This window comes from Marmota marmota, unplaced genomic scaffold (assembly GCF_001458135.2).
Source record: "Marmota marmota marmota unplaced genomic scaffold, marMar, whole genome shotgun sequence".
Lineage (NCBI taxonomy): Eukaryota > Metazoa > Chordata > Mammalia > Rodentia > Sciuridae > Marmota > Marmota marmota.
Genome location: NW_026000205.1, coordinates 12339788 through 12366250, shown reverse-complemented (window position 1 = coordinate 12366250; position 26463 = coordinate 12339788). Strand labels below are relative to the sequence as shown.

The 26463-nt window shown below is 35.6% G+C and overlaps 1 protein-coding gene across 4 annotated transcripts in view; it reads left to right on the top strand.

Annotated features, from left to right (window-relative positions):
* Positions 1 to 26463, top strand: part of Lsm14a (LSM14A mRNA processing body assembly factor) — a 66465-nt gene that overhangs the window by 31011 nt on the left and 8991 nt on the right. For 2 of the 4 annotated variants that reach the window (XM_015496917.2, XM_015496918.2), the window contains exons 4-9: positions 11085 to 11207; positions 15733 to 15909; positions 16200 to 16265; positions 19087 to 19269; positions 19389 to 19560; positions 21690 to 21921. In XM_015496917.2, the coding sequence (XP_015352403.1) occupies positions 11085 to 11207; positions 15733 to 15909; positions 16200 to 16265; positions 19087 to 19269; positions 19389 to 19560; positions 21690 to 21921 (953 nt within the window). The remainder of the gene's footprint in view (positions 1 to 11084; positions 11208 to 15732; positions 15910 to 16199; positions 16266 to 19086; positions 19270 to 19388; positions 19561 to 21689; positions 21922 to 26463) is intronic. The other 2 variants (XM_015496919.2, XM_048790963.1) reach the window with 1 other exon arrangement.

Here is a 26463-nt window from a genome sequence, read left to right as displayed (position 1 = left end):
AACTTTTTTTTTTTTTTTTTTTAAGAGAGAGAGATAATTTTTAATATTTATTTTTTAGTTTTCGGCGGACACAACATCTTTGTATGTAGTGCTGAGGATCAAACCTGGGCTGCACGTATGCCAGGCGAGCGCGCTACCACTTGAGCCACATCCCCAGCCCCTTGTTTTGTTTTTTGTTTTTTTAACAGAAAAATGCTTTCTAATAAGTGAGTGTTAGTGCAGGTTAAGTATCCCTAAGCTGAAATGCTCCAAAATCTGAAAATTACCTTTAAACTGAATGCATAATCAAATTTCATATTTAGACTTGGGTCCCATCCTCAAGATATTATTTATATGCAAATATTCAAAATTTTAAAAAATCTGAAATTCAAACACTTCTAGTTCCAAGCATGTTAGATAAGGGATACTCAATCTGTATAGATAACCACCATTTTGTAAATTCCAGTATAATAATAAACAAAAATTAGCAGTGGATGCTAAAATCATTGGGTAAAAGGTGTTGGAACAGGATATTAAAATGTTCTTAAAGTATAATTCTTTGCTTACCTACTAATTACAAAGGGAGAGAAATGTTCCTTTATTAGATTTTAGTGGTTACCATCTTAACCAAGTGGTCAAGTTTAGCATTGCATTAGTTAAATAATTTTGTTAAGAATTTTGTGTCTCCTGGGCTGGGATTGTAGCTGAGTGTTAGAGCGCTTGCCTTGCATGTGTGAGGACCTGGGTTCGATCCTCAGCACCACATAAAAATAAAAATAAAGATAGTGTGTCCATCTACAACTTAAAAAAATATATATGTTTTTAAAAAAGAATTTTGTGTCTCCTGATGTGATAATTGATGGGGAAGGGAGGAGTATATCACCTTGATGGTGTTCTTGCTGAAAATACAGAATCTAATGTATTCAGATGATGGGATGTTCTACAAAACAGTTACTGAGATTTGTCAAAGGAAAAACCCAAAGAAAGACAGCAAAACTGTTTTAGACTGGGAGCCTGAAGAGAGGTAACATCCAAATGCAATATGTTATTGGATCTTGAGTCTGAGAAACAATCTAAAGAATATTTTAAGGACCACTGAGGAACTTTTGAGTGTGGGCTAAATGTTGATTGGTATTATTGCTGTTGATTTTCTTAAATGTAGTAATGGTTTTGTTAACCACATAGGAAAATGTCTTTGTTTTGAAGAAATGGTTCTGAAATATTCAAAGGGTGACTGGTCCAATTAATTTGTAACTTATCTGAGGAAAAGACTAGTATGCATTTTGAGAAATAAAGAAATGGAAAAATGGAGTAGGCATGGCAGGATGTTAGCATTTGGTGAGTCTAGAGGAATGTATTAATATTTGATTTTAACATAAGTTTAACATTTTTCAAGATTAAAAATTTTAAATATTTATTTCCTTTTATACTTAATTCTTGGATAGGTAAAATCTGCAGTAGTAACTTTGGTCCATGAATTTCCTAATCCTATTCAGGTTGTAAGATTAGCATTATTATTATTTATACAGGCAGTTTTATTTTTTGGTTGTGTGTGTGTGTGTGTGTGTGTGTGTGTGTTTGTTTTTGACAGTACTGCAGATCAAACCCCGGGGATGCATGGTAGGCAAGTGCCCCATCACAGAGCTACATCCCAGCCCTGTATTATTCTTTTTGAGACTCCTTTCGATAAATTAAATAGTAGGCTAACATCAGAATCATCATTGTTTTTATTTCTTATGTTTGCTTGGCTTAATATGTATGAAAATTTTAACAGGATCTAACACATACCATCAGTGTAGTAACTATTTCTGTCCCTCCTTAAGGACTGTACCTCCATTTGGGGTATTTGTGATAGTATAATATCTATTCCTTGTAAAAGCTTTTATCTTTTTTGAGATGGGGTCTCGCTGAGTTGCTTAGGGCCTCACTAAGTTTCTTTTTTCTTTTTTTTTTTTTTTTTAATGTTTTTTTTTTTGTTGTTGTTGTAGTTAGACACACTACCTTTATTTCACTTATTTATATGTAGTGCTGAGGATCGAACCCAGGGCCTCGCACGTGCTAGGCAAATGCTCTACTGCTGAGCCAAAACCCCAGCCCCCTCACTAAGTTTCTGTGCCTCAGCCTCCTGAGCTGCCAGGATTATAGGCATGCACCACCACACCGGGCACTTTTATCTTATTAAGTATGTATTATTATTAATATTATGGTTTGCAGTTCAGTGTTGTTTGATTTTTGCAGTGCCAGACTATTTTTGAATGGTTGATTTCCATATTGATAAAGATATTTGTGGCGTGGCTAATTAGGAAACTATATATTAGAAATTGCTAAATAAATAAAATTAGCATTGATCAAGGTGGTAGATGTTTTTAGCAAAAAGAATTAATTCAGATATAGTTTGTGTTGGAACAAATAAAGCCAGATTTTAATCTAAGCCTCCTTTTTTTCAGTTGCTAATACTCTGATTTTTAGAAGGAAGATTAAATGAATTAGGATTACTGTATTGCTATGTGATGAGGAAAGTCTTTTCCATTAAAATTTTCATATACAGATGCTCCTCAGTTTATTATAGGCTAATATCACAGTAAACATTAAGTCAAAAATAGTGTGAGTCAAAAATGCATTTAATACACCTACCCTACCAAACATCATAGGTTAGCTTATCCTACCCAAACATATTCACAACAGTTACATTCACCTATAGTTGGGCAAAATCATTTAACACAAAGCCTGTTTTTTTGTTTTGTTTTGTTTTTAATACTTTATTAGTTATTGATGGACCTTTATTTATTTGTTTATATGTGCTGCTGAGAATTGAACCCAGTGCCTCACACATGCTGCATAGGTGCCCTACCACGACCCCAGCCCACAAAGAGTGTTTTATAATAAAATGTTAGATACTTTATATACACACAGAGATGGGCATTTAGACATACTGGGATGGGAAGACACAAAATTAAATATCAAAAAAAAAAATTGACAACACCATACACTGTAGAGTATGGGTGATTTACTCTTGTGATCAGAGGCTGACTGGGGGTTGCAGCTTGCTGCTGCCACTCAGCATCATAAGAGAGTGTCATTGCATCTGGTAACCTGAGAAAATATCAAAATTCCAAGTACAGTTTCTTCCGAATGAGTACGCCTTCATACCATGATGAAGTAAAAAAAAAATCATACATTAGAACCCATCTCTATTACTATTGTAACTTGTCGCTATTTTATTTTAATATATTTTGGAGAGAGCTTCTTAAAGTAAAAGGCAGCAGTTCAACAGAAACTGGAGCAAGGGTTTGTGACTTATTACAGTTCACAGAAAAAGAAATACAAATGGCTCTTAAACATGTGAAAAAGATGCTTTGATCTTGGTTGTATTAAAAAATGTATACATCTCGGCCTGGGGTTGTGGTTCAGTGGTAGAGTGCTTTTCTGACATTTGTGAGGCACTGGGTTCAATCCTCAGCACCACATAAAAATAAATAAATAAATATAAAGGCATTATGTCCATCTATTCTACAACTAAAAAAAAAAATGTTAAAATATATATGTACATCTCAGTTCTACACTGAGACATCATTTTGATAGAATGCCAGAATTTTAAATACATACTCTTGGGAAGTCTGTGAGGAAACAGTTTACTCTCATACATTAAAAAGAATAAGTGACAGATAGACTTAGTATCTTTTTGAAGTGTTAGATGAACAAAGTGCCTTCATTTTATTTAATTTTTTAATGTGGTGCTAAGGATCAAACCCAGTGCCTCACACATAAGGCAAATGCTCTTCCACTGAGCTACAGCCCCAGGTAAAAATAATTCTTATGTATAGAGATTAGATCATTATTGCCTTTATTTATGGACACACATGAAAAATTAAGTACCTCAATAAATGAAGCATCAAAACACATTTCCATATGCTCACTGATGAATAGACAATGAGAATTTACTACTACAGTCAAAAAAAAATGACTCAAGCAGTGTTAATGGTACAAATTGATGATGGTACAATTATATAAAATATCTTTTTTTATTTTTATTTTTTAGTTGTACATGGACACACCTTTATTTTATGTATTTTTTTTTAATGTGGTACTGAGAATCGAACCTAGTGCCTCACACGTGCTGGGCAAGTGCTATGTTGTCTTCCTGCTCCCTTCTATAACACTTGTACAAGTTAATAATCCTGAAAATTAAGTGTATAAAATAATAGTTTGCAGCTGGGCACAGTGGTTCATGCCTGTAATCCCAGCTACTTGGGAGGTTGAGGCAAGAGAATTGCAAGTTCAAGGCCAGCCTCAGCAATGTAGTGAGTCCCTAGGTAACTTAGTGAGACCCTGCCTCAAAATAAAAAGGTTTAGGGTTGTTGCTCAGTGGTTAAACACTCATGAGTTTAATCCCCCATACCAAAAAAAAAAAAGAAAGAAAAAGAAAGAAATTGAAACGGGTTTACTGGTATTATGCATCTTTCTGCATAGTACTCTTAGGGGCAAGATGGAGACAATTGCATACATTTTAGTTGATTAAACGTGCAACCAGTTATTTTAATGATTGTCTTAGATCTCCAGTGTTTTGTACAAATTAATTCTTAATCACTGTTTAATAAAGAATTAGTAGACATGCATATGAACCTTACAATTAGCGTAAAACTAGGAGGATATTTTATTACACATGTCAAACTTAGGATTGTTAAAGATCTGCTATGTGAATTATAAAGGAATTATTCCAGTTTAAAAGGAGATATTGTGATGGGTGCAGTGGCACATGCATATAATCCCAGCGGCCTGGGAGGCTCAGGCAAGAGGATCGCAAGTTCAAAGCCAGCTCCGGCAAAAGCAAGGTGCTAAGCAACTCAGAGAGACCCTGCCTCTAAATGTAAAATGTAAAAATACAAAATACAAAATAGAGCTGGGGATGTGGTTCAGTGGTCCCCTGATTTCAATTCCCAGTTACTGACCCCCCGCCCCCCAAAAAGGAGACTTACCTATATACATGTATGATTACACCACCAGTGGGACTGTGCACCATGTACAGCCAGAGCAGTGAGAAATTGTGTTCCATTTGTGTACAGTGTGTCAAAATGCATTCTGCTGTCATGAATAACTAATTAGAACAAATTTTTAAAAATTTTTTTTAAAGAAAAAAGGAAACACTAACAGACTGGAAAAAAAAAAGAGAATGAGAGTGACCCAACTTAATGATGTTTATAAGAGATTCAGTGAAATATAGCAAAGGAAAAGACATACCATATAAACACTAATAACAAGAAAACCATGTTGTGTTTTTAATAATAGAAAATTGATAAAGATCAGGGATACTACCAGAGATAGATTCTTCACAATTGCGAGGGTCAATGTTTTATAAAAGTAACATGCACCATCCTAAATGTTCATGTTACTTTTATAAAGCAATATACTCAACAATTGCAGAATACCGTTTTTTGTTTGTTTGTTTGTTTGCTTTTCTTCAAGTAGAAATGTACTATTCAACAATATAACAAGTTAAATTCCAGAAAGAAACTGCGCACAGTGGAATACATTATAATCCCAGCTGCTTGGGAGGCTGAGGCAAGAGGATTGCAAGTTTGAGGCCAGCCTTGGAAACTTAGTGAATCCCTGTCTCAAAATAAATAAATAAAAAGGGATGGGGATATAGAACTGTGGGAGAGTGCCCCTGGGTTCAGTCCCAGGGAAGGCCTCCAGAAAGATTGAAATCACATACAATAGACTGAGGATATAGCTCAGTTGGTAGAGTGCTTGCCTCACATGCACAAGGCCCTGGGTTCAATCCCTAGCACCACAATAAATAAATACAGTTGCTGGAAATGGGTAAAAACCCCGAAATTCCTTTAAAAAAAAAAAGAAGAAGAAGAAGGAAAAAAATCACAGTACATTCTCAAACCACAAAGAAGTTAATTGCGAAACTAATAAAGATATTTTGAAAAATCTCCAAATAATTTGAAGTGTAACGAACCTGTTAGTCTTCGATAGATCAAAAATGAAATCACAAGAAAATTTTAAAAATGTTTCTCCCACTTTTTTTAATTTAATTTTTTATACAAATCGAGCACAAATTGTCATTTCTCTGGTAGTACATGATGTTCTCCCACATTTTTTATTGGTGCATTATAGTTGCACACATTTATGGAATTTTGTTATATATTCATACATGCCCACAATATAAAAATGTAATTTGGCATTTTTAATTTAATGACTACAAATTGTAACATCAAGATTTGTAGTCTTAAGAAGCTAGAAAAGAAATTTATCCCAAAAGTAATAGAAAAAAAAATGAGCAAAAATCAACAAAATAGAAACATGTCATTATATGATATAAATTAATTATCAGTAATAAAATTTCAGGTTGTGGTGGTGAACACCTGTAATCCCAGCAACTCAGGAGGCTGAGGCAGGAGGATCACAAGTTCAAGGCCAGCTTCAGCAACTTAGTAAGACCCCATCTCAAAACAACAAGGGCTGAGGATGTGGCTCAACACCCTTAGGTTTAATCCCCAATGCCCCCCACCCCCAAAAAAGTTTTCCTTGAAAATTTTTATAAAATTGACAAGTCCCTAGCCAGACCAATCAAGGAAAGAGAAAGGAAGAAAGAATACCCAGGTATCAAGAATAAGAGTAGCCAGGCATAGTAGTGCACACCTGTAATCCCAGCAATTTAGGAAGCTAAGACAGAAGGATCTCAAGTTCAAGGCCAGCCTCAGCAATTTAATGACACCCTGTCTCAAACCACTCAGGTGATGGTGCTCACCTATAATCCCAGTGGCTGGGGAGGCTGGAGGAGGAGGATCACAAGTTCAAGGCTAGCCTAAGCAATTTAGCAAGGCCCTAAGCAAATTATTGCGATCCTGTCTCTAAACAAAATACAAAAAAAGGGCCGGGGATGTGGCTCAGTGGAAAAAAACACCTTTGGGTTAAAAAATCCCCAGTATTTAAAAAAAAAGAAAAAGAATGAAAGTAGAGCTGGGTGTGTAGCTCAGCAGTAGAGCGCTTGCCTAGCAAGTGGGTGGCTCTGGATTCAGTTCCCATCACCACAAAAATTATTATAATAATAAAGAGCAGGGATAACTATAGACCTTAAAGAATGATATAAGGAGCACATGCCTATAGTCTCAGCAGCACAAGGGTTTGAGCCCAGGTATTCAAGGCCAGCCTGGGTACTATAGCAAGACCCCATCTCTTTAAAAAGTAAAAAAAAGAATAATATAGGGCTATTATGAGCAACTTTATGTCAAGTTTTGACAGCTTAGATGAAATGGACAGATTCTTTGAAGAATACAACTTTCTTAAACCAACACAGAGAAAATAAAATCTCAGTATTTGCTAATGAAGTTGGAACTATAATTTAAAATCTCCCACAAAAAAAAAAAATGTAGACTTGCTTTACTGGTAAATTCAACTATGCATTTAGGAAAAAGATAATTTTTACTAATACTACACGCTGTCTTTCAGAGAACTGAGGAAGAGGAAGTACTTAACAAGATAACCAAGGTTAGGTAACTGAGATAACCAAATCTGACAAGATCATTATCTTATGAGAAAAAAATTACAGATCTGTGTCCCAGAAAGAGTCATAAAACATAAAAATCTTTGACAAAATATTAATAGAGCCAGCAATTCTGAACAAGGAGATTATGTAATGATAAAGTGAGGTTTATCTCGAAATGGTAAAGTTGTTTAATGCTTATTAACAAAATCAAGAATAATTGTAGCCATCTCAAGGGATATCAAACAGGCATGTGATAAAATTCAACACCCAGAGAATTTCCTAAATTATATATCACTTCTGTAAATGAAAAACAAGAACTAACTTAATGGTGAAATGATGGAAGTTTTCCCCTGATGTCAGAAATAAAGCAAAGGCAAAATTATCCCTTACATTAAGACAAGTAAAAGATATTAAAGGCTTAAAGATGGAAAGAGAAAACTAAAAATGCTTTTTATTTTAGGGTGATGTGACTGTGTAGAAATTGTAAAGGAATATTAAAATCACTAGAATTAATGTGTGAATTAACTATAAAAGGTTAATGTACATGGTAAATATATGGAAGTCTATTGTACTCTAGAATAAATAGTGACTGGCAAACTTGCCTATATGGCAAGTCCAGCTAGCCTTCTATTTTTATAAAGTTTTACTGGAACACAGCTATATTCATTTACTTACTTGTTGTTTATGGCTGTTTTCTCACCTTCAAGGGAAGAATTGAGTCATTATGCTGGGATCATATGGCCTACAAAGCTTATATTTGCCTATTGATACCTGATATAGAACAGCTTATTAGGAGTTGAAATGTGTAATAGCACTGCTTAAAATAGCATCAATAAACTACACGTATAGCTAGGTGCAGTGTTGCATGCCTGTAATCCCACCAACTCAGAAAGGAGAAGGGTTACAAATTCGATATCAGCCTCAGCAGTTTAACAGGACTGTCTCAAAAGTATAAAAGGGGCCCCAAGCAGTGGCACATGCCTATAATCCCAGCAGCTGTGGAGGCTGAGGCAGGAAGATTGCGAGTTCAAAGTCAGTCTCAGCAAAAGCGAGAAGCTAAGCAGCTCAGTGAGACTTGGTTTCTAAATAAATACAAAAATGGGCTGGGGATGTGGTTCAGTGGTCAAGTGCCCCTGAGTTCAATCCCCAGTACCCAAAAAAAGAAAGGACTGCGGATATAGCTCAGTGGTAAAGTGCCCTGGGTTCAATCCCTAACACCGCCCCCCGCGCCCCTCCCCACGCTGCCCCGTCCCCCGCGGCAAAAAGGGATTTTTAGCAAGTTATTTTTAAATCTCTGTAACAGTAGTTCTTGCTGGAGAGGGAGTCATTTGACCCTCCTTCCTAAGGGGACACTTGCTGATTAAAACTGAAAAGATTGGAGATCTATATAAATAGAAAATTAATCCATGCTTATGGATTGAAAGAATCAGTATATTTCAGATGATACCTTCCCCTAAATTGATTCATTGTAATCCCAATCAGAATCCTTCAGATATTTTAAAAATAGAAATTGTCATGCAGATTCTAAAATTTATGTGGAAATTTTTAAAAAAGAGTATCCTGGACAATCTTGAGAAAGTTTAAGGTTTGCGCAACCCAATTTCAAGACATATTATAAAGCTACAGTAATCAGAACTTTGTTGGCCTAAGGATAGACAAATACATTGGAAGTGAAGAATAAAGGATATAAAAGAGGTAAATCCACCAAATACTGACTTACAAAAAAGGCTCCAGTTTAGCTCGAAGGAGAAAGGAATGCCACTTTAACATATAGTGGTATAGCTGCTGAATAGCTATGGAAAATATAAACCTTGACCTTACTTAAACCGTTCATAAAAAATATTTTGAGGTATATTATAGGCTTAAATCAGAATTGGGGTAGAAATAATTGGTGTGGTGTGACCAGAAACTTGAAGAATTTGAAGATGTAGAATGCTTACTCCAGGGGGCAGCAGAGGAAGATTGATTGAGGTGAGGAAGCACAGAGCAGCATAGGGCTAAGAATACACATCATCAAAGTAGCTTATGTTTTGGTCATTGCTCAAACTAGAGCTAATGGGATCAATTCAGATCCCTCAAGGAATTCTTTCTTTTTCTTTTATTCTTTTTTTTCTTTTTGAGATAGGGTCTCACTAAGTTGCAAATGCTGGCTTTGAACTCTGAAATCCCCTTGCCTCAGCCTCCCAAGCTGCTGGAATTACAGGCATGCACCACTGCCCAGCTCCCCCACAGAATTCTTTAAAGTGCTAATCACAGCATTCCCAGGAATATTGTAGGAGTTTATGTTTGGTCTTTTCCTGACCTGGCTAGAATGGCACTGCCTAATTGAAGTGCACCTCCAAAGGAGTCTTAGTGGCTCTGAGATACTGTGCTATGTCCTGATGCCCCATTTTAAGAGAGATATAAACAAGTAGAATTCATTAAATTGGGATCAGTAAGGAAGAATAGCTTAAAGACCATGTAAAGTTAGTAATGGTTGAAGGAATGGAGTTGCCTACCCTGGGAATGAACAGACTGCAAGGGGCATCCTGTTGTGGGCTAGACTGGTTAAAAGAAGGAAAGTGATCAGAAAAGAGGTAGACATATAAGAGGAGGGCCTTATAAATTGAGATAAGTAGTTCAAACTTGTATCTTGACAGTAATAATGTGATTACATTTATATTTCTTAATTTTATTTTATAAAATATTCTAGTTATCATCTTTATTGAGTTTAGATGATGAGGATGGGGACTATTGAAATAATATTAAATGGGGAAAAAACACAGTATATAAGAAGTGAATAATCCAGAAGTTCTGTAGAAACTTATAGAGGATTAACATAACCAAGCATGGGAGATAACTGGATCCATTCCAGGGACTGTATTACCCAAACTTTACGTAGCTGTTTTAAGCAGAATGCAGCTCCACAATCCCATTTTAAGGTGAAGCATTGAAACTGGGATCTTTTGTCTGTTGCCTTGGAAATGTCGAAGAAGCTTCTAGTCTGTTAATTTGGCCTTTTTTTTTTTTTTTTTTGGTATCAGAATAATTGAACTTAATGTTGGTATCAAATGTACCATTTCTGCTACTTCTTATCTGATGTGTATCCTTCCTATTGCATGTGCACCTGGGACCCTTCTACATGTGTATAAAAATTGTTTGCATCCAAGTATCCTGGGCTTTAAATTGACGTTTTCACCCTACATTGTCATGGTTTTCCAAACTATTGTTTTATTTTATTTGTGTGATTATTTATTTATTTTTGGAGTCAAGATTGAACCCACAGATGCTTAACCACTGAGCCATATCCCCAACCCCTTATATGTTGTTTTGCAAGTCAGGGACTTGCCAAGTTACCTATGACCTTGCTGAGTTGCTGAGGCCAGCCTTGAACTCATGGTCCTCCTTCCTCTGCCTCTCAAATCACTGGGATGACAGGCATGCACCACCATGCCTGGCTTCAAACAATTATTTTATACACTTAATTTTTAGAATTATTAAGTTGTATAAGTGTTATAGAATGGAGTAAGCAGACAACATTAAGATGATATTTTATATAATTGAAAGGTTTTATTTTTGTCTTGTTTTTTTTGTTGTTGTTGTTGTTGTTTAAAAAAAAAAAATCTTCAAGCTGGAAGCTCCTTGACATCTTTTGGAACAGAAACATCAAACAGTGGTACCTTGTCCCAAAGTAGTGCAGTTGGTTCTGCCTTTACACAGGATACAAGATCTATAAAAACACAGTTATCTCAAGGTAAGTCTTTTTTTTTTCCCCTTCAGATATTTTTCATTCTAAATTTTTATAGTGATTTTTTACTCTCTCTGAGCTTTTGCAGTTTGTAAATTACATGTATGATTTCTATTTAGTTCTTTTAATTTTTTTCTCCTAGTTATTGTATTGTAATTAATGTGTCATTGAATAACATACTATTTAGACTTAAAACTTCTTAGATCATCAAACTGAATGGTGAACATTCTCTATGTTTAATGTGTTTTTTAAAGCAATTATGTAATTTGTGAATGGCACTTACATATATCAAATCAGTACCAGATTTACCACTGAAGATGAGCTAGCCTATATAAATTTGAAATACTGAGAAAAATGAACTATTCATTGTACTGTTGCATCTTCCCTAACATTCTGATGGGATGTAGAGCAGTCATTCTCAGTGTGGACCACCCACAACAATGTCATCTAGAGCACTTCTGGAAAATGTAGGTCCTAATTGAGACCTACTACATCAAAATCGCTGGAGCAGGGATCTGCATTTTAATAAGCTTCTTAAAAGATCCTGTTTTATTTTTAAACTTTTTCCATCAGCCAGTCTCATAACCTTCAGTAGTCACAAGATTTCAATCAGCTTTTATCCATTGCTAAAGTGGTTATTTATTGGTTCATTGCTTCATATGAATGTTTACTCTTTAATAGAGCAATGTAAAGTTATTTTAGAAAGATGCTGTAATCAGGGCTGGACTTGTGGCTCAGTAGTGGAGTGCTCTCCTCGAACGTGTGAAGCACTGGGTTCGATCCTCATTACTACACGAAATAAATAAAGGTATTGTTTTTATCTGCAACTAAAAACAAATGTTTTAGAAAAGAGAGAGATGCTGTAATCACAGAATTAATACTTTTGTTATCAATGAAATAAAAATACAATAAACATAAGGAAAAATATAAAAATAATCATAAACTTAGTACCCAGGAATAATATTTACATTTTGTGTAAGAATCAAAATTTTCAAAATGTTTGCAGTGCTCTTAACATAGTGCCTCAGACAGCACATGCTCAGTAGATATCAGCTATCTTAATCAGTAGTCAATATCAAACCTAACATAGAAATCCCAGAAGAATTCTTATTAATAAATACAGATGCCTGCTATCACTACTACTCAGCCTTTAAAAGTTTTAGCTAAATCAGGAATATATGAGGCAATAAGAAAGCAACATAAATATTGAAATTAGCATTATTTGTCAATGTTAATTTTTTACTTGGAATTGAGAATTCACTGAAAAACTTAGAAATAGGAAGGGACTTAAATTAGAGGTAAAATACCCCCAAATCACTTAATTCATACAATATAATGAGGATTAAAGAAAAGGCTCACAACAGTAAGAAATAGGAAATTATGTATAAGATGCATAATAAGAAATGGATCCACTTATATGAAGAAAAATGCAAAATGTAACAGAGTGACATAAAAGAAGTCACATATAATGAGAAAAACATCTTGTTCTTTGGTGAAAAATTCAGTATTGAGAAGACTTTACTTCTTTCTAATTAAATTTATTGCACTTTTAATCTATTCAAGTGGAATAGTAGAAGAACTTAAACAGAAAGTTTTTGTTTGTTTTTGTAGGGTTGGTTTGGGGATGGGTGCTGGGGCTTAAGTGAACCTAGGAACGCTCTACCACTGAGCTACAGCCCCAGCCCTCTCCCCTTTTTAATTTTTTAGTTATAGATGGACGCCATACCTTTATTTTATTTATTTACTTTTGTGTGGTGTTGAGGATCAAACCCAGTGCCTCACACATGCTAGGCAAGTGCTCTACCATTTTGAGTTAAGAGTCTTGCTAAGCTGCCAACACTGGCCTCAAACCTCAAATTGATCCTCCTGCCTCTTCCTCCTGAGTTGCTGAGTTTACAGGCTTATATCACTTTACCCAGCAGAAAAAATGTCTTTAAAATAAACTTGGACATAAACAGCAGGACATGGAAGCAAAAAGAAAAAGAATTTAAGAGATGATAAAAGTATTATTATTTTTAAATTTATGGAGAAAAACTGGTTGTTCCAGTGAATGGTGTTGGGGCAGACAGTACTTCCTGATCATTTAGAGGATTTTGGTGGGAGGTTATTTCAGGTACTAGGGATTGAACGCAGGGCTTTGCACATGCCAGGCAAGCACTCTACTACTAAGCCATATCCCCAGCCCAGAAACTTTTTTAAAATAAATTTAAATGTTAAATTTTAGGTACAATTTTATTAATTTAAGTTGGAGGTATATTTATATAAAATTGTTAAAAAGAAGGGCTGAGAGTGGCCATTTTAATCTCACCAACTGAAATTTCTTAATATCACAAAATTAAAACACTTGGAATTTTCTTTAAACTGTGATAAGAATAGGAGGACACATGGGGCTGGGGTTGTAACTCAGTTGGTAGAGCGTTTGCCTTGCATGTGTGAGGCACTGGGTTCGATCCTCAGCACCACATAAAAACAAATAAAATAAAGGTATTGTATCTGTCTACAACTAAAATACATTTTTTTTAAGTGGATTTTTTAAAAGAGAATGTGAGGACACAAGAGGATGTATTTATTTATTTTTACTCAATATCTTCTGGATTTATTCCTATATTATGCCCACATTACCTACATTACCCTATTTATAGCAAAACTGTCATCATGATTACTAAACTATATTTGTAAAAAAAAAAAAAAGAATGTTTTAAACACAAACAAATTAATTTATTACTTGCTCTGATTGCCCCATTATATGTACTTCTCTAGTGCTTCTGAATGACGGGATCTTTTCTCAAAGAAAGGGTTTAATAAAGAGCTTTAAAAGATCATTTTGTGTAGTAAAATTAACTACAATATAGTAGAATTATATTTTACTGCAATGTAGTAAAATTAACTATATTGTATAAATATAAAATGTTATTGTATTTTATGTTATAAAATTAACTATAGCAAAATACTTTCAAAAAATATTTACAGGCTAGGTATGGTGGTGAGCACCTATAGTCCCAACTGTTGGGAAGTTGAAGCAAGAGGATTACTTGAACCCAGGAATTCAAGGCCATCCTGGGCAATACAATGAGACCCTAGCTCCAAAGAATCTTTTCATTTTATTTATTTGTTTTTTTGATTTTTTTGTTTTATGAATAATTATAAAATATAAAATGTTGCTCATAGGATAAAACTTATATGAGTCACCAAGATTTCCCATTATGATCAATGGAAAAACTGGTGTTTCTATTAATGATAACTTTATTTTTAAATGTTTTCATGATGATCTATATCTAAATTTTTGGCCAAAGTGACTTTGCCATTAATGGCTAGAAATGGTGATACACTTTTGTAATTGCATACTTTACATCACTGTAAACTAATAAATTGTCCCTGAAGTATCTTGGGTACACATTAACCAGTGTTTGCCAGTGCTCAACAGTTTTCCATTTGTTTGGAGCCTACACATAGTAGCATACTTGGAAATGTTTTTGCATAAAATGAGCATAATTTTTAAGTAAAACATTATATTGTATAATATCATGAAATATGAGAGTTCCCTGAGCAGAGACTAATAGCAAACACTGTAGGGGCAAAAAAAAAAAAAAGGCATAATAGTAATACCTAGTGTTGTATTCTTCAGTTAAAACTATGACTAGGTTCTGACCTCATAAAATGAAAAACATTTGTAAGTACAAACCCCCATGTAAAAGTAAAAACATGCTTTTAAAGATCTCTTGAGCTTTAATATGGCAAAGAATTAGTATAGCTACTGTGTAATTATCTGAAGGGTTTATTTTTGTTTCTCGCCTTTTAGTTTTGATGTTTAATGCCCAGATACATAAGGTATATAAAAAACACCTACTTCACTTTCTTTAGTAGTACTTCATGAAGAGGTATTGCATTAGTCATCTACAGAAAATACGAAACATTTAAATGTGTCAGTATTATCTTGTGGTGGATATTATTGGCATAGCCTTCATTTTTCCCACCTTCAGCATGATCTTTGATATCCCAGGAATTTTGTATTGAGCAACAATTTTTGAGAAACTTTATTCCACTAGGTAGAAACACAGATAAAAGTTGTGGAAGTGTAAAGGGTCTTTGTTTTGTTCTGTTTTAATGACCAGACTGCTGAGCTTAATGGCACATGCCTGAAATGTCAGTCTCAGCAAATTAGTAAGACCCTGCCTCAAAAAATAAGACAGACTGGGGGCATAACTCAGTGGCAAAGCACCCCTTGGTTCAGTCTCTAGTACCAAAAAAAAGGAGGAAAAAAATTTAAAAATGATGACCAGACCAATAAAGATAACCAGTTTTAATTAGTTCACATTTGTGCGAAGAATTTGAATTGTTAGAAATAAAACTCTAGTGCCTGGGGCTGTAGCTCAGTGGTAGAGTGTTTGCCTCACATTCACAGGGCCTTGTGTTCAATCCCCAGTTCCACGAAAAGAAAACTCTAGATTTTTTTTTTTTTTTTTTTTTTAAGGTCTAGGTTATTTTGAAATCCCAGATTAGGGTAGATTCTTATCTTTTGGTTACATTTTAGGTCGTTCAAGCCCTCAGTTAGACCCTTTGAGAAAAAGTCCAACCATGGAACAAGCAGTACAGACCGCCTCGGCCCACTTACCTGCTCCAGCACCTGTTGGGAGAAGGAGCCCTGTATCAACCAGGCCTTTGCCATCTACCAGCCAAAAAGCAATAGAGAACCAAGAGCACAGGCGAGGTAGAACTTTAGCTTGATTTACTGTTCCTTGATTGACTGATCAACATTTTCACCTCACCTTATTTTCATTAAGAGGATTTACTTTTTTTATATGAATAATCCTAGAAGGTTTAAACTGAACTTAATAGAATGGTCAGTCCTTCAAATTTGAGTCAAAGTGGTGGTGGGGTGGCTGTACTTTTTGGGCACTACATAGGTTTTGTTTTGTGGGTTTTCCCCCCATTTCTAATTTTACAGAAGTTTTTGTATGTCCTGAGTTCTTTTCTCACTTTGCATGTCTCCTTCTATAGCTGAAGTACACAAAGTTTCAAGGCCAGAAAATGAGCAACTCAGAAATGATAACAAGAGACAAGTGGGTAAGTTACTTGGACCTGAAAGCTATATCCTATGCTTCTCAACTGGGAGAGCGTATTAAATGTATGATGCATAATTATAAAAAAATGAAAGGTGGGGATTGTTAACTGTTAAGGATTGTTAACCACAATAGAGTGTCTTTGTGGTGACAGAACAGTTCTTCATCTTGGTTGTGGTGATGGTTATGCATATCTATATATGTGGTAAAGTGTCATGGACCTATACATATATAAAGACATAACAGAAAATAAGAACATCAAAAACTTGTGGTATCTGAATAAGGTCTGTACATAAGCTAATTATATTGTGCCAGTGGCACTTTCCTGGTTTTGATAATGTACAGTAGTTGTGTAAGTATTACCATTGAGAAGCTAGGTGATGGGTATAACGGTATATAAAAAAAAAAAAAGTCTGCACTTTTTTTTTTCTTCCATATGTCTATAATTATTTTAAAATGAAGAATAGTTAAAGTCAAATATACTCTTTGGCCAGGCGGGGTGTGAATACTCAATAATAGTTCTGAATATCACCTACTAATAGGATTTGGGCATGGTTCTGGTTTTTTGTTAGTTTGTTTGTTTTTTTACTTATTTTATAATCCATACCTTCCCAAAAGCATCCATTGTATTACTAATTTCAAATTCACTAATGGAAATCGGATTATAATTTAAAACTCTTCCAAATTAAAAAAGTATAATCATCTTATTTACATAATGGGAAATAAGTAATTTTCTAAATTTTAGAAACATAGGTATAATTTTGTGTATGTGTGTAAACACTGTCTCATTTCTCTTGTACATTTTTGAAATGGGTGTTTACAGTGTTGCCCAGGCTTGGCCTTGAATGCCTCAATGGATCCTCCTGCATCAGCCTCCTAAGAAACTAGGACTATACCCAGCTCTGTACATTTTTGTGCTATGAGCCGTGGAATTCATAGGTTTTGGTTTGATTTACTGTATTTTTATTTTTCTTTTCTTTTTTCTTTTTTTAATTTGGTAAAAGAGACAGACTCTTCTCTGAAAGTATCTTTCATTGACTTCAAAATTCATCACTCTTCCCCTTCACTAGAGTTCATTTTTTTAGGTTTTATAGACATTATGACCAGAACATTTTTTAGATATTTATTTATTTATTTATTTTAGTTGTGGTTGGACACAATACGTTTATTTTATTTATTTTTATGTGGTACTGAGGATCGAACCCAGGGCCTCACATGTGCTAGGGGAGTGCTCTACCACTGAGCCACAATCCCAGCTCTGATTAAATTGTGTGTATGTGTATATATGGTGCTGGGGATTGAACCCAGGGCCTTGTGCATGCAAGGCAAGCACTCTGCCAACTGAGCTATATATATCCCAGGCCCAAAACTTTTTTTTTTTTTTTTTTTAATGGATTTGCCATACTTCCTGGTATGTGGCCAAGTCATTTTTAATAGTAAAGTTAAATGTTTTTTAAAATCCTGCTTATCTAGATATAAGAAGCATCTGGCTATGCTGCCGTGGGGTTTTTGTGGTTTGGTTTTTCAAATCCAGGCACTTTGCCAAACCTCAACAGTGAACACAAGCCTACCTTTCACCCTTTAGTCACTCCTTCTTTTGGTACCATGGACTGAACTGGGGGCACTTTATCACTGAGCCACATCCTCAGCCCTTTTTTTATTTTATTTAGAGACAGGGTGTCGCCAAGTTGCCTGGGGCCTCACTAAATTGCTGAGGCTGGCTTTGAACTTGTGATCCTCCTACCTCAGCCTTCAGAGCTACTGGGATTACACGCATGCACCACAACAACTATCGCCTTTAGGCACTTCTGACCTTTGTTACTGTTTATTGAACTTTTCTCATAATTATCAACTTCATACTGCTTTGTTCTCTGCATTTTTTAGTTAATTTGTGTCAAACGCTATTCCATATTCCTCTATTTTTTTTTTCTTCTTGTGTTGTTTCTCTCAAGTTTCCTCAGTAGATTATACTACCTTGTATTTGTTTATTTTTTAAAGTATTTTATTAGTGTTGGTGGACCTTTATTTATTTTTATGTGGTGCTGAGAATCGAACCCAGTGCCTTATACATTCTAGGCAAGCACTGTACTACTGAGCCACAACCCCAGCCCCTTGTATTGTTTATTATCTATCATATCTCATGTGATTGCCCAAAATTATAAAGAGAGAATATATAGAAACAGTGAGGCTTGCGCTGGGGTTGTGGCTCAGTGATAGAGTGCTCATCTAACATATGTGAGGCCCTAGGTTCGATCCTCAACACCTCATTAAAATAAATAAATAGGTAGGTAGGTAAATGGTATTGTGTCCAACTACGTCTTAAAAAAAATGATTTTTTTTTTTTTTTTTTTTTTTTAAAGAAACAGTAAGGCTTGAGTAATGTGGAGCCAGTTAGAGGAGGAAGATAACAAAATGAAATGGAAAGTGTTCGGAACAAAGAGAACTAGTGCTTCTTGTCTGTTTTATCTGTGTTGTAGAATTAACATCTCTTACTTTTGCAGTGTGTGCTGATTAGTGCTTGTTTATTTTTCCTACTGTACATCTTGTTTTCTGTTGTACTTTTCATAAAAGGTTTTAAGTTTTGAGAACCTACTAGGTTAATAGCTCTTCGTATGTTTGGCAGATATGTATGCCATTCTTCCTCTGTGCATTAAACTTTAGTAAAAATTTTTAATAGGAAAAATACAAATATAGTGATGTATGTAGAGACTTATAAATATTTCTATTGTTGATCATTTAGACCATAAAGACGACAGTAGCAACTTCAGTCTTAAATTAACTATGACCTACTTATTGTCCTTTGTATATGTTTTTTATTAACATAGTTCCAGGTGCTTCCTCAGCTCCAAGGAGAGGGCGAGGAGGTCATCGAGGTGGCAGGGGAAGATTTGGTATTCGGCGGGATGGTCCAATGAAATTTGAGAAAGACTTTGACTTTGAAAGTGCAAATGCACAATTTAACAAGGAGGAGATTGACAGAGAGTTTCATAATAAACTTAAATTAAAAGGTAAGCTTTAGTTTTTCTATTCAGGAAATTATTTATTGCGGATTAAGGATGTTTTCCAGATTCAGTGTTTTATTTAGTACAAGTCTTGATTTGTATGGTATGTATTTGTTTTTCATTAGAAGATAAACTTGAGAAACAAGAGAAGCCTGTAAATGGTGAAGATAAAGGAGACTCGGGAGTTGATACTCAAAACAGTGAAGGAAATGCTGATGAAGAAGATCCACTTGGACCTAATTGCTATTATGACAAAACCAAGTCCTTCTTTGATAATATTTCATGTGATGATAATAGGTATAGTCCTTTAAATGTTCTTATATTTTTATACTTTTATGATGTTGAAGTAGAAAATGTTTTCTTATAAATTTACAATGTTTAATGTATACCTAAAAAAGATCACAATTTATGAGGCGATTGTTGTGGGTTTTTTGTTGTTGTTTAATTTTTTGTTGTTTTTAGTGGTAGGGTGGACACAATACCTTTATTTTGTTTATTATTTATTTTTATGTGGTGCTGAGGATCGAACCCAGGGCCTTTCATGTGCTAGGCATGCGCTCTACTGCTGAGCCACAACCCCAGCCCCATGGGGAAATTGTTTTGTTTTGGTACTAGGAATTGAAGCCAGGGGTACATAACCGCTGAGCCACACTCCCAGACTTTTACTTACTTACTTTGTTTGTTTGTTTGTTTTGGGGTGCTAGGAGTTGAACTCAGGGGCACTTGACCACTGAGTCACATCCCCAGCCCTATTGTATATTTTATTTAGAGACAGGGTCTCACTGAGTTGCTTAGTGCCTCAGCCTCCCAAGTTGCTGGGATTACAGGCATGCACCATCTCGCTTGGCAACTTTTTTATATTTTATTTTGAGACAGGGTCTTGCTAAGTTGCTTAGGACCTCATGAAGTTTCTGAGGTTGGCTGTGAACTTGCTGTCTTCCTGCCTCAGCCTTCCAAGTCACTAGAATTATAGGCATGCAACACTGCACCTGGCTCATAATTGATTTTTTTTTTATTTTTGTTTTTATTTATTCTTATGTAGTGCTGAGGATTGAACCCAGTGCCTCACATGTGCAAGGCAAGCTCTCTTGCTGAGCCACAACCCTAGCCCCTTGAAATTTTTTTTTTTTAATGTTTAATTTTATTAAAAGAAAATGCTGCTGGGCATAGCGTTGCACACCTGTATTGCACAGGAAGCTGAGGCAAGAGGATTGTAGGTTCAAAGCCAGCCTCAGCAACTTAGTGAAACCCTAAGCAATTTAAAGAAACCCTGCCTCAAAATAAAAAAATGAAATGGGCTGGGGATATGGCTCAGTGGTTAAGCGCCTCTGGGTTCATATCCTGGTGCAAAAAAAAAAAAAAGAACGTTCTATATACTAAAGTTTTAAATAATGTTCTGTGAAAGGAAGTAATGACGATATACTTTTGTTTAGGGATGCTGTCACATTTGGATATTACTAATTAAAACAGAAGCATTCTTTTAACATCTAAATTAACCTTTTAAGCTGGGTATAGAGGCATACACCTATAATTCCAACTTCTCAGGAGGCTGAGGCAGGAGGATTACAAGTCAGATCAAGGGCAGCTTGAGCGATTTAGTGAGATCTTGTCCCAAATTAAAAAGGACCAAGGATGTAGCTCAGTGATAGAGCTCACTGCATTCAATGCCCACTACTACAAAAATGCATACATATGTACATACATAATCTTTTCCTTTACCCCACTACACTGTACTTCACATGAAGCCAGTACCAAAACAATTAGTGTTTCTTGAAGTTTGCCAGTACAGTTAAACTCTATTATATTGTAGTAAATGTGGGTCTAGAAAATTGTCCAATTATTGTGAGGTAAAAGGACTTTGGATCCAGAACTCAGAGTTTTGTCCTCGATGCAGTTTGGCACTATCTGCTGGTAGTTGTTTACTTCAATTTAAAAATGGATAGGGAGGCTGATTCTTCTGGGCACTGCAGTTATCTAGAGTGGATGACAGCTACGGGTTAGACGTTTAACTACGTTAATTGGCATGAAATCCAGAGATTGGTCTGGGAGCATACTGGAGATTCAAGAAACTACCCTCCATCTCCTAGCTTCCTCAAGACAAGGTTTGCCTGCCTGGCTTTGCCTCTTTTCCGTTAGTACTTAGTTGAATCAATTGCAAATCCCATTATATCTGATTACCATTATATTTGTGCCTTTGTCATCTTTGTTTTATCAGCTATATTTGTAAGAATGTTCATATGAAATGTAACCAAATATTGTAGGAAAATATTAAATTTATATGCTGTGGACTACTTAGTTTAAATGCTTACTTTTAATTGATCCTTAGGAATTACTTGGCCTTAATTTGGGAGTTAATGCTATGTATTTTTGCTGAAAAATGTTTTTTTTATACCTGGTATGCTAAAGGCCATTTGCTTTTATAATAGAGAACGAAGACCAACCTGGGCTGAAGAAAGAAGATTAAATGCTGAAACATTTGGGATTCCACTTCGTCCAAACCGTGGTCGTGGAGGGTACCGAGGCAGAGGAGGTCTTGGTTTCCGTGGTGGCAGAGGGCGTGGTGGTGGCAGAGGTGGTACATTTACTACCCCTCGAGGATTTCGTGGTGGATTCAGAGGAGGTCGTGGGGGCAGGGAGTTTGCAGATTTTGAATATAGGGTAAGTATGATTATGATTATATACTATAGGATTGGCATTAATGTTTTTTATTTTATCTATTTTGGGTAAATATTTTTGAGAGCATTAGAATAACCTAGTTTGACTATTCAGTGGAGAATATGCCTGATTAGGATGTTTATATAATCTTAAGGACAATAACTTCTTGTCTAAGGAATCAAGAAAAATTTTTTTAAGCTGTGCTCTTTTCAAGTGAAGTTAAGAGATGGAAATGTGATTATTTACTATTTATTTTAGAAGCATGGTTTTAGATTTTTTGGACCAGTAAAATTTTTAAAAACCTATCAACCTATCACAAACCTGTTATAGACTGAGTCAGGGCTTTTTTTTTTTTGTACTGGAGATTGAACCTAGGGGTGCTTCACCACTGAGGCATATCCCCAGCCCTTTATTTTATATTTAGAGACAGATCTTGCTAAGTTGCTCAGGCTGGCTTTAAACTCATGATCCTCCTCCTTCAGCCTCCCGAGCCACTGGGATTAACAGGTAATCACCATCATGCCTGTTTTTTTGTTTGTTTGTTTTTTAAGAAAGCATAGGAAGGCTGGGTGTGGTGCCATTCAATTCCCGGTACCAAAAAAAGAAAAGAAAAACCAAACAAACATTGGAAGGATCAGACACATTGTACAAGAAAAGGATATTTATTTCATATTATATAGTCATTAACAAGTACCAGTCATTGTTCTAAACGTTTTTCACATATTATTTAAATCTCACATCAACTCTGTGATGTAGATTCTATTATCATCCTCGTTTTACAACTGAGGAAATAGATATAGAGATAATAACTTGCTCATGGTCACACAGCTTGTAAATGATGATGCTGAGTGTTGAACCTAGCAATAGGTTCTTGAATCAGTTTTCTTAATTTAATTTTGTGGAAAACACTACATTTTATCTGGTTTTCTTATTTGCTGTAGTCTTGAAAATTTTGTGATATGAGAAAATTCTGTAATTCTATATAATATGTTTATGTATATAACTTGTCTACTGAAAGGCATTTGTAAATTAAGGCAGCATAGTAACTGTCCTAGTCCCCATAAACTATTCTAGTTCATTAATTTTAGGAGTAGTGGAGGAGAAAAATAGAGCAGTTCAAAATATAAGGTCTATATACCTTAAAAGTCTACTAGAATAGCAGAGGAAAGCTGGAAACAGAAAGACATGCTGGCTGGAATTTTATTGTTCAATATTTAAAACTGGTCACTGTTGATCTCTCTAGAAGAAGAACAATAGCTTTGGGATCTGGTCTGTTAATTTTCATGTCTGTTAATTAGCCTCAAGTTATTCTCTCACACTATCTAGCCCCAGTGGGTGATGCAGTTGGAAAATCTTCATCCCAGCTAAGAGAATCTGTCTTAGAAACTATGAATGACTCTTCCTTCTCACTTTTATTGTTCTCAAGGTTGTCAGCAATCCCTTGCTTCTAGAATTCAGTCACTTTTTCATAAATATTTGCCTTTTAACATCTTTGCAATATTTGACACTGATGATCACCCCCTCAACTTAGGATCTTCCTAATTCTTTTAATACACTTGTTTTTTGTTTAAAACACAAACAAAACAAAAGGAAAAAAAGTGCTCTTTAACAGCCTATTAAGTGCTTCGTGATCTGCCTGTTTCTCCAGGTCAGATGTCCAGTGTTGGCTCTTATCTTTGTGGCCAGTGGGACAGATCTTTCCTTCATTTACTCTGCAGCAGATAGGTGGGCTTTCTTACTCTTGTTAGCTGCCAACTTATTCCTATCTTGGGACATTTTTACCCATTTCTTCTGTTCAGTGTGCTTTTCTTGTGAGCATTCATGCTCATGTTCACACTCTTTCACCTTTGCTTGACCACTCTCTCACTCCTCACTCCCCTCCCCCTTTTGTAAACTCATCCACTCATAGTTTGTAATCACTTCTTCAGCTTGGACCTTGTATGTTTCTGCCCTGCATTTCTGTCGTTGCTTGCTTTATATCCTGTCAACCTTCGTCAGACTGACCTTAATCATCTTTTCACTCTCCAGTCATCTCAGCTCTGCCTTCTCCCAGAGTTCCATTTTGACTCTTGGCAAAGATACTATCCACACAGTGAAGGTATCCATATTATGATCAATTTTCATGTCACCACATTCATACTTTTGAGATGTCCCTGCCAGTTATCATGACAACCCACTGATGGATCTTCATACCTTCAGTCTCTTTATCCCACTTCATTTACTTTTTGAAGAACCAACAGCAACTCCTTGTTAAAGATTATGCTGAGTCAACTTGGTTTGAGAAAAAGTATGTTTAAATTAGCATTGGATCCAGATGAGAATTATAGTAATTGTTGCTGGTATGATCTCATTTGAGTTTACTAAACCATCCAGACTACCAATTTTGAAATTTGTGGAAAGAAGTTATGTTTTAGTTAACATAAAACATACTTTTTAAGTAATGATTAAACTCTCAGAGTTGGAAAACATCTGAGATCTGACCACCTGACCAAAACATAAGCCTCTTCGGTAGTGACTCTTATCAGGATGCCCACCTCACCCCAGAAATACCCTAGTTGTTAGGTTCTCAGAGACATACACAGTTTGAGTGGAAATCACTTTGCCTTTATCTTCAGCTTTTTGGTGAAACTCTATCCTTGTACAAAACATGTAACGTACTTAATGCAGGTTTTTCAGATATTTGAAAAAACAGCTGTCATGTTTGCTTTGTATGACCAAACAATTATGTCTCTTTCTATGAGTACTCAATCAACAAACCTTCATTGACCTAAAGCCATGTACATGCTGTGCACTGTTAATACAAATATTTATTTTATTATTTATTTATTTATTTTGGTGTCGGGGATTGAACCCAGGGGTGCTTAACCACTGAGCCATGTCCCTAGCCTAGCCCTTTTTAGTTTTTATTTTGAGGCGGGTCTCACTAAGTTGCTGAGGCTGGCCTTGAAACTGCTATTCTGCCTCAGTTTCCCAAGTCGCTGGGGTTGTAGGCATATGCAAACATTTTTTTCTCAAGCCATATCATATTGTATAGTCATTTTGAGTCTTTTGTTAAAAATCTTAATCGTGCTATTGCAGCATTCAAATGCATTGTAGAACTTATCTGCATGAGTCTTTATTCCTCACAGATAGTTCAGCCCCTGCTTGAGAATTTCAAGGAGTGCTAGTAACCCTGAGGCATTACCTTGAAAGCTAAAAGGCTCTAATGTACTGCCTGCTTTTCTTACTCTGTGAGGGTCTCCACTTGATATACCAGCCCTATTTCTCATTACCCTTTAATCTGTCTGCCTCAAGCAGGCTGGTTTGTGGTCATCTATTATATACAGCTTGATTCCAATTCTAGTAACCTCATTCATTTACCAATTTTACAGAATTTTTCACATATGCCAAGTACTATGCAGGACACTGGTGATAACAAACAGATATATCTGTCCCAGTTTTCTTGGTATTTACAGTTCAGTGGGGATACAGGCATAGGTAAAATTCAGGCACCTCCTTTCACTTCTTAGTATGCATTTTTAATACATTCATTGTTCCCTACTTCATATATTTTATTTTATTTTATTTTTTTATTTATTTTTGTTCTGCATTGCCAGCTAGATGGAGCCTCTGGCATTAAAGATTGTTTTCTCCTTTTTCCCCACCAAAACACCTATCTCAGCACATAGCCTTGGTTGCCTTGAAGTTAGTGTTTATCAGTATCAAAGCTGAAGTTCCTACATTGTGGGTAGCCCTTGTGCATTCCAGAGTTGAATGACCTATGGATCCACCCTTATATTCCTAACTTCAGTAACCTACACCTTCTAAATCGTATCTTCTTGGCATCTTTAAAGGTTGGAAACAGTGAGTGATTACATAAAGGAGATTTACCTTTAAGGATAAAATCATTCCTGAAACATCATCTAGTGTTTCTTCCCAGAGGTGCCTTCTCAGCAGCCTTCATGAAATGAATTAGCTTTGTTCCTTGTGCTGTGTTGATATGAATCATTACACTTTTGGGGTGAGCAGACAAACTTGATTGTTTAATGAAAACGTAAGTAAAGATTGGATCATAGATTTTTTAGATGGCTTAAAAGAATCAGCCAGACTATTAGATGGTTAGGAAACTAAGGACCCTAAGAGGTTATTGATCTAGGTACAAACTTATAAAGCCAAAACTTGTTACATTGACTTCTGGCCCATTTTTCCCTAACTGAAATGTTTTAAAACTTCTGATCCTGTGATGCCTGGTGTCTTTCCCCGCCACCCCCTTTATTTGGGGGGAGGGGATGGAAGGGGCAGTGGCAGGAGCAGATTAGGATTGGGGGTAATAATAAGAATGTAGCCAGCCCCTATTTTATATGCTGCTGCCAAGGAGGTTAAGCCTCCACGGTGGGTGGGTGAAACTATGCACTTCAGTCTCTGTTTCTTCACAAGATCCAGAGACCATAAGGTATTTGAAATGACACCATGGTACTTTCTCCCTTTGTCCCCCTATTATTTTCTCCTCTCCCCTTCCTTCCTCCACTACACCCCCTTTTCTTTTTTTTTTTTTTTTTTTTTTTT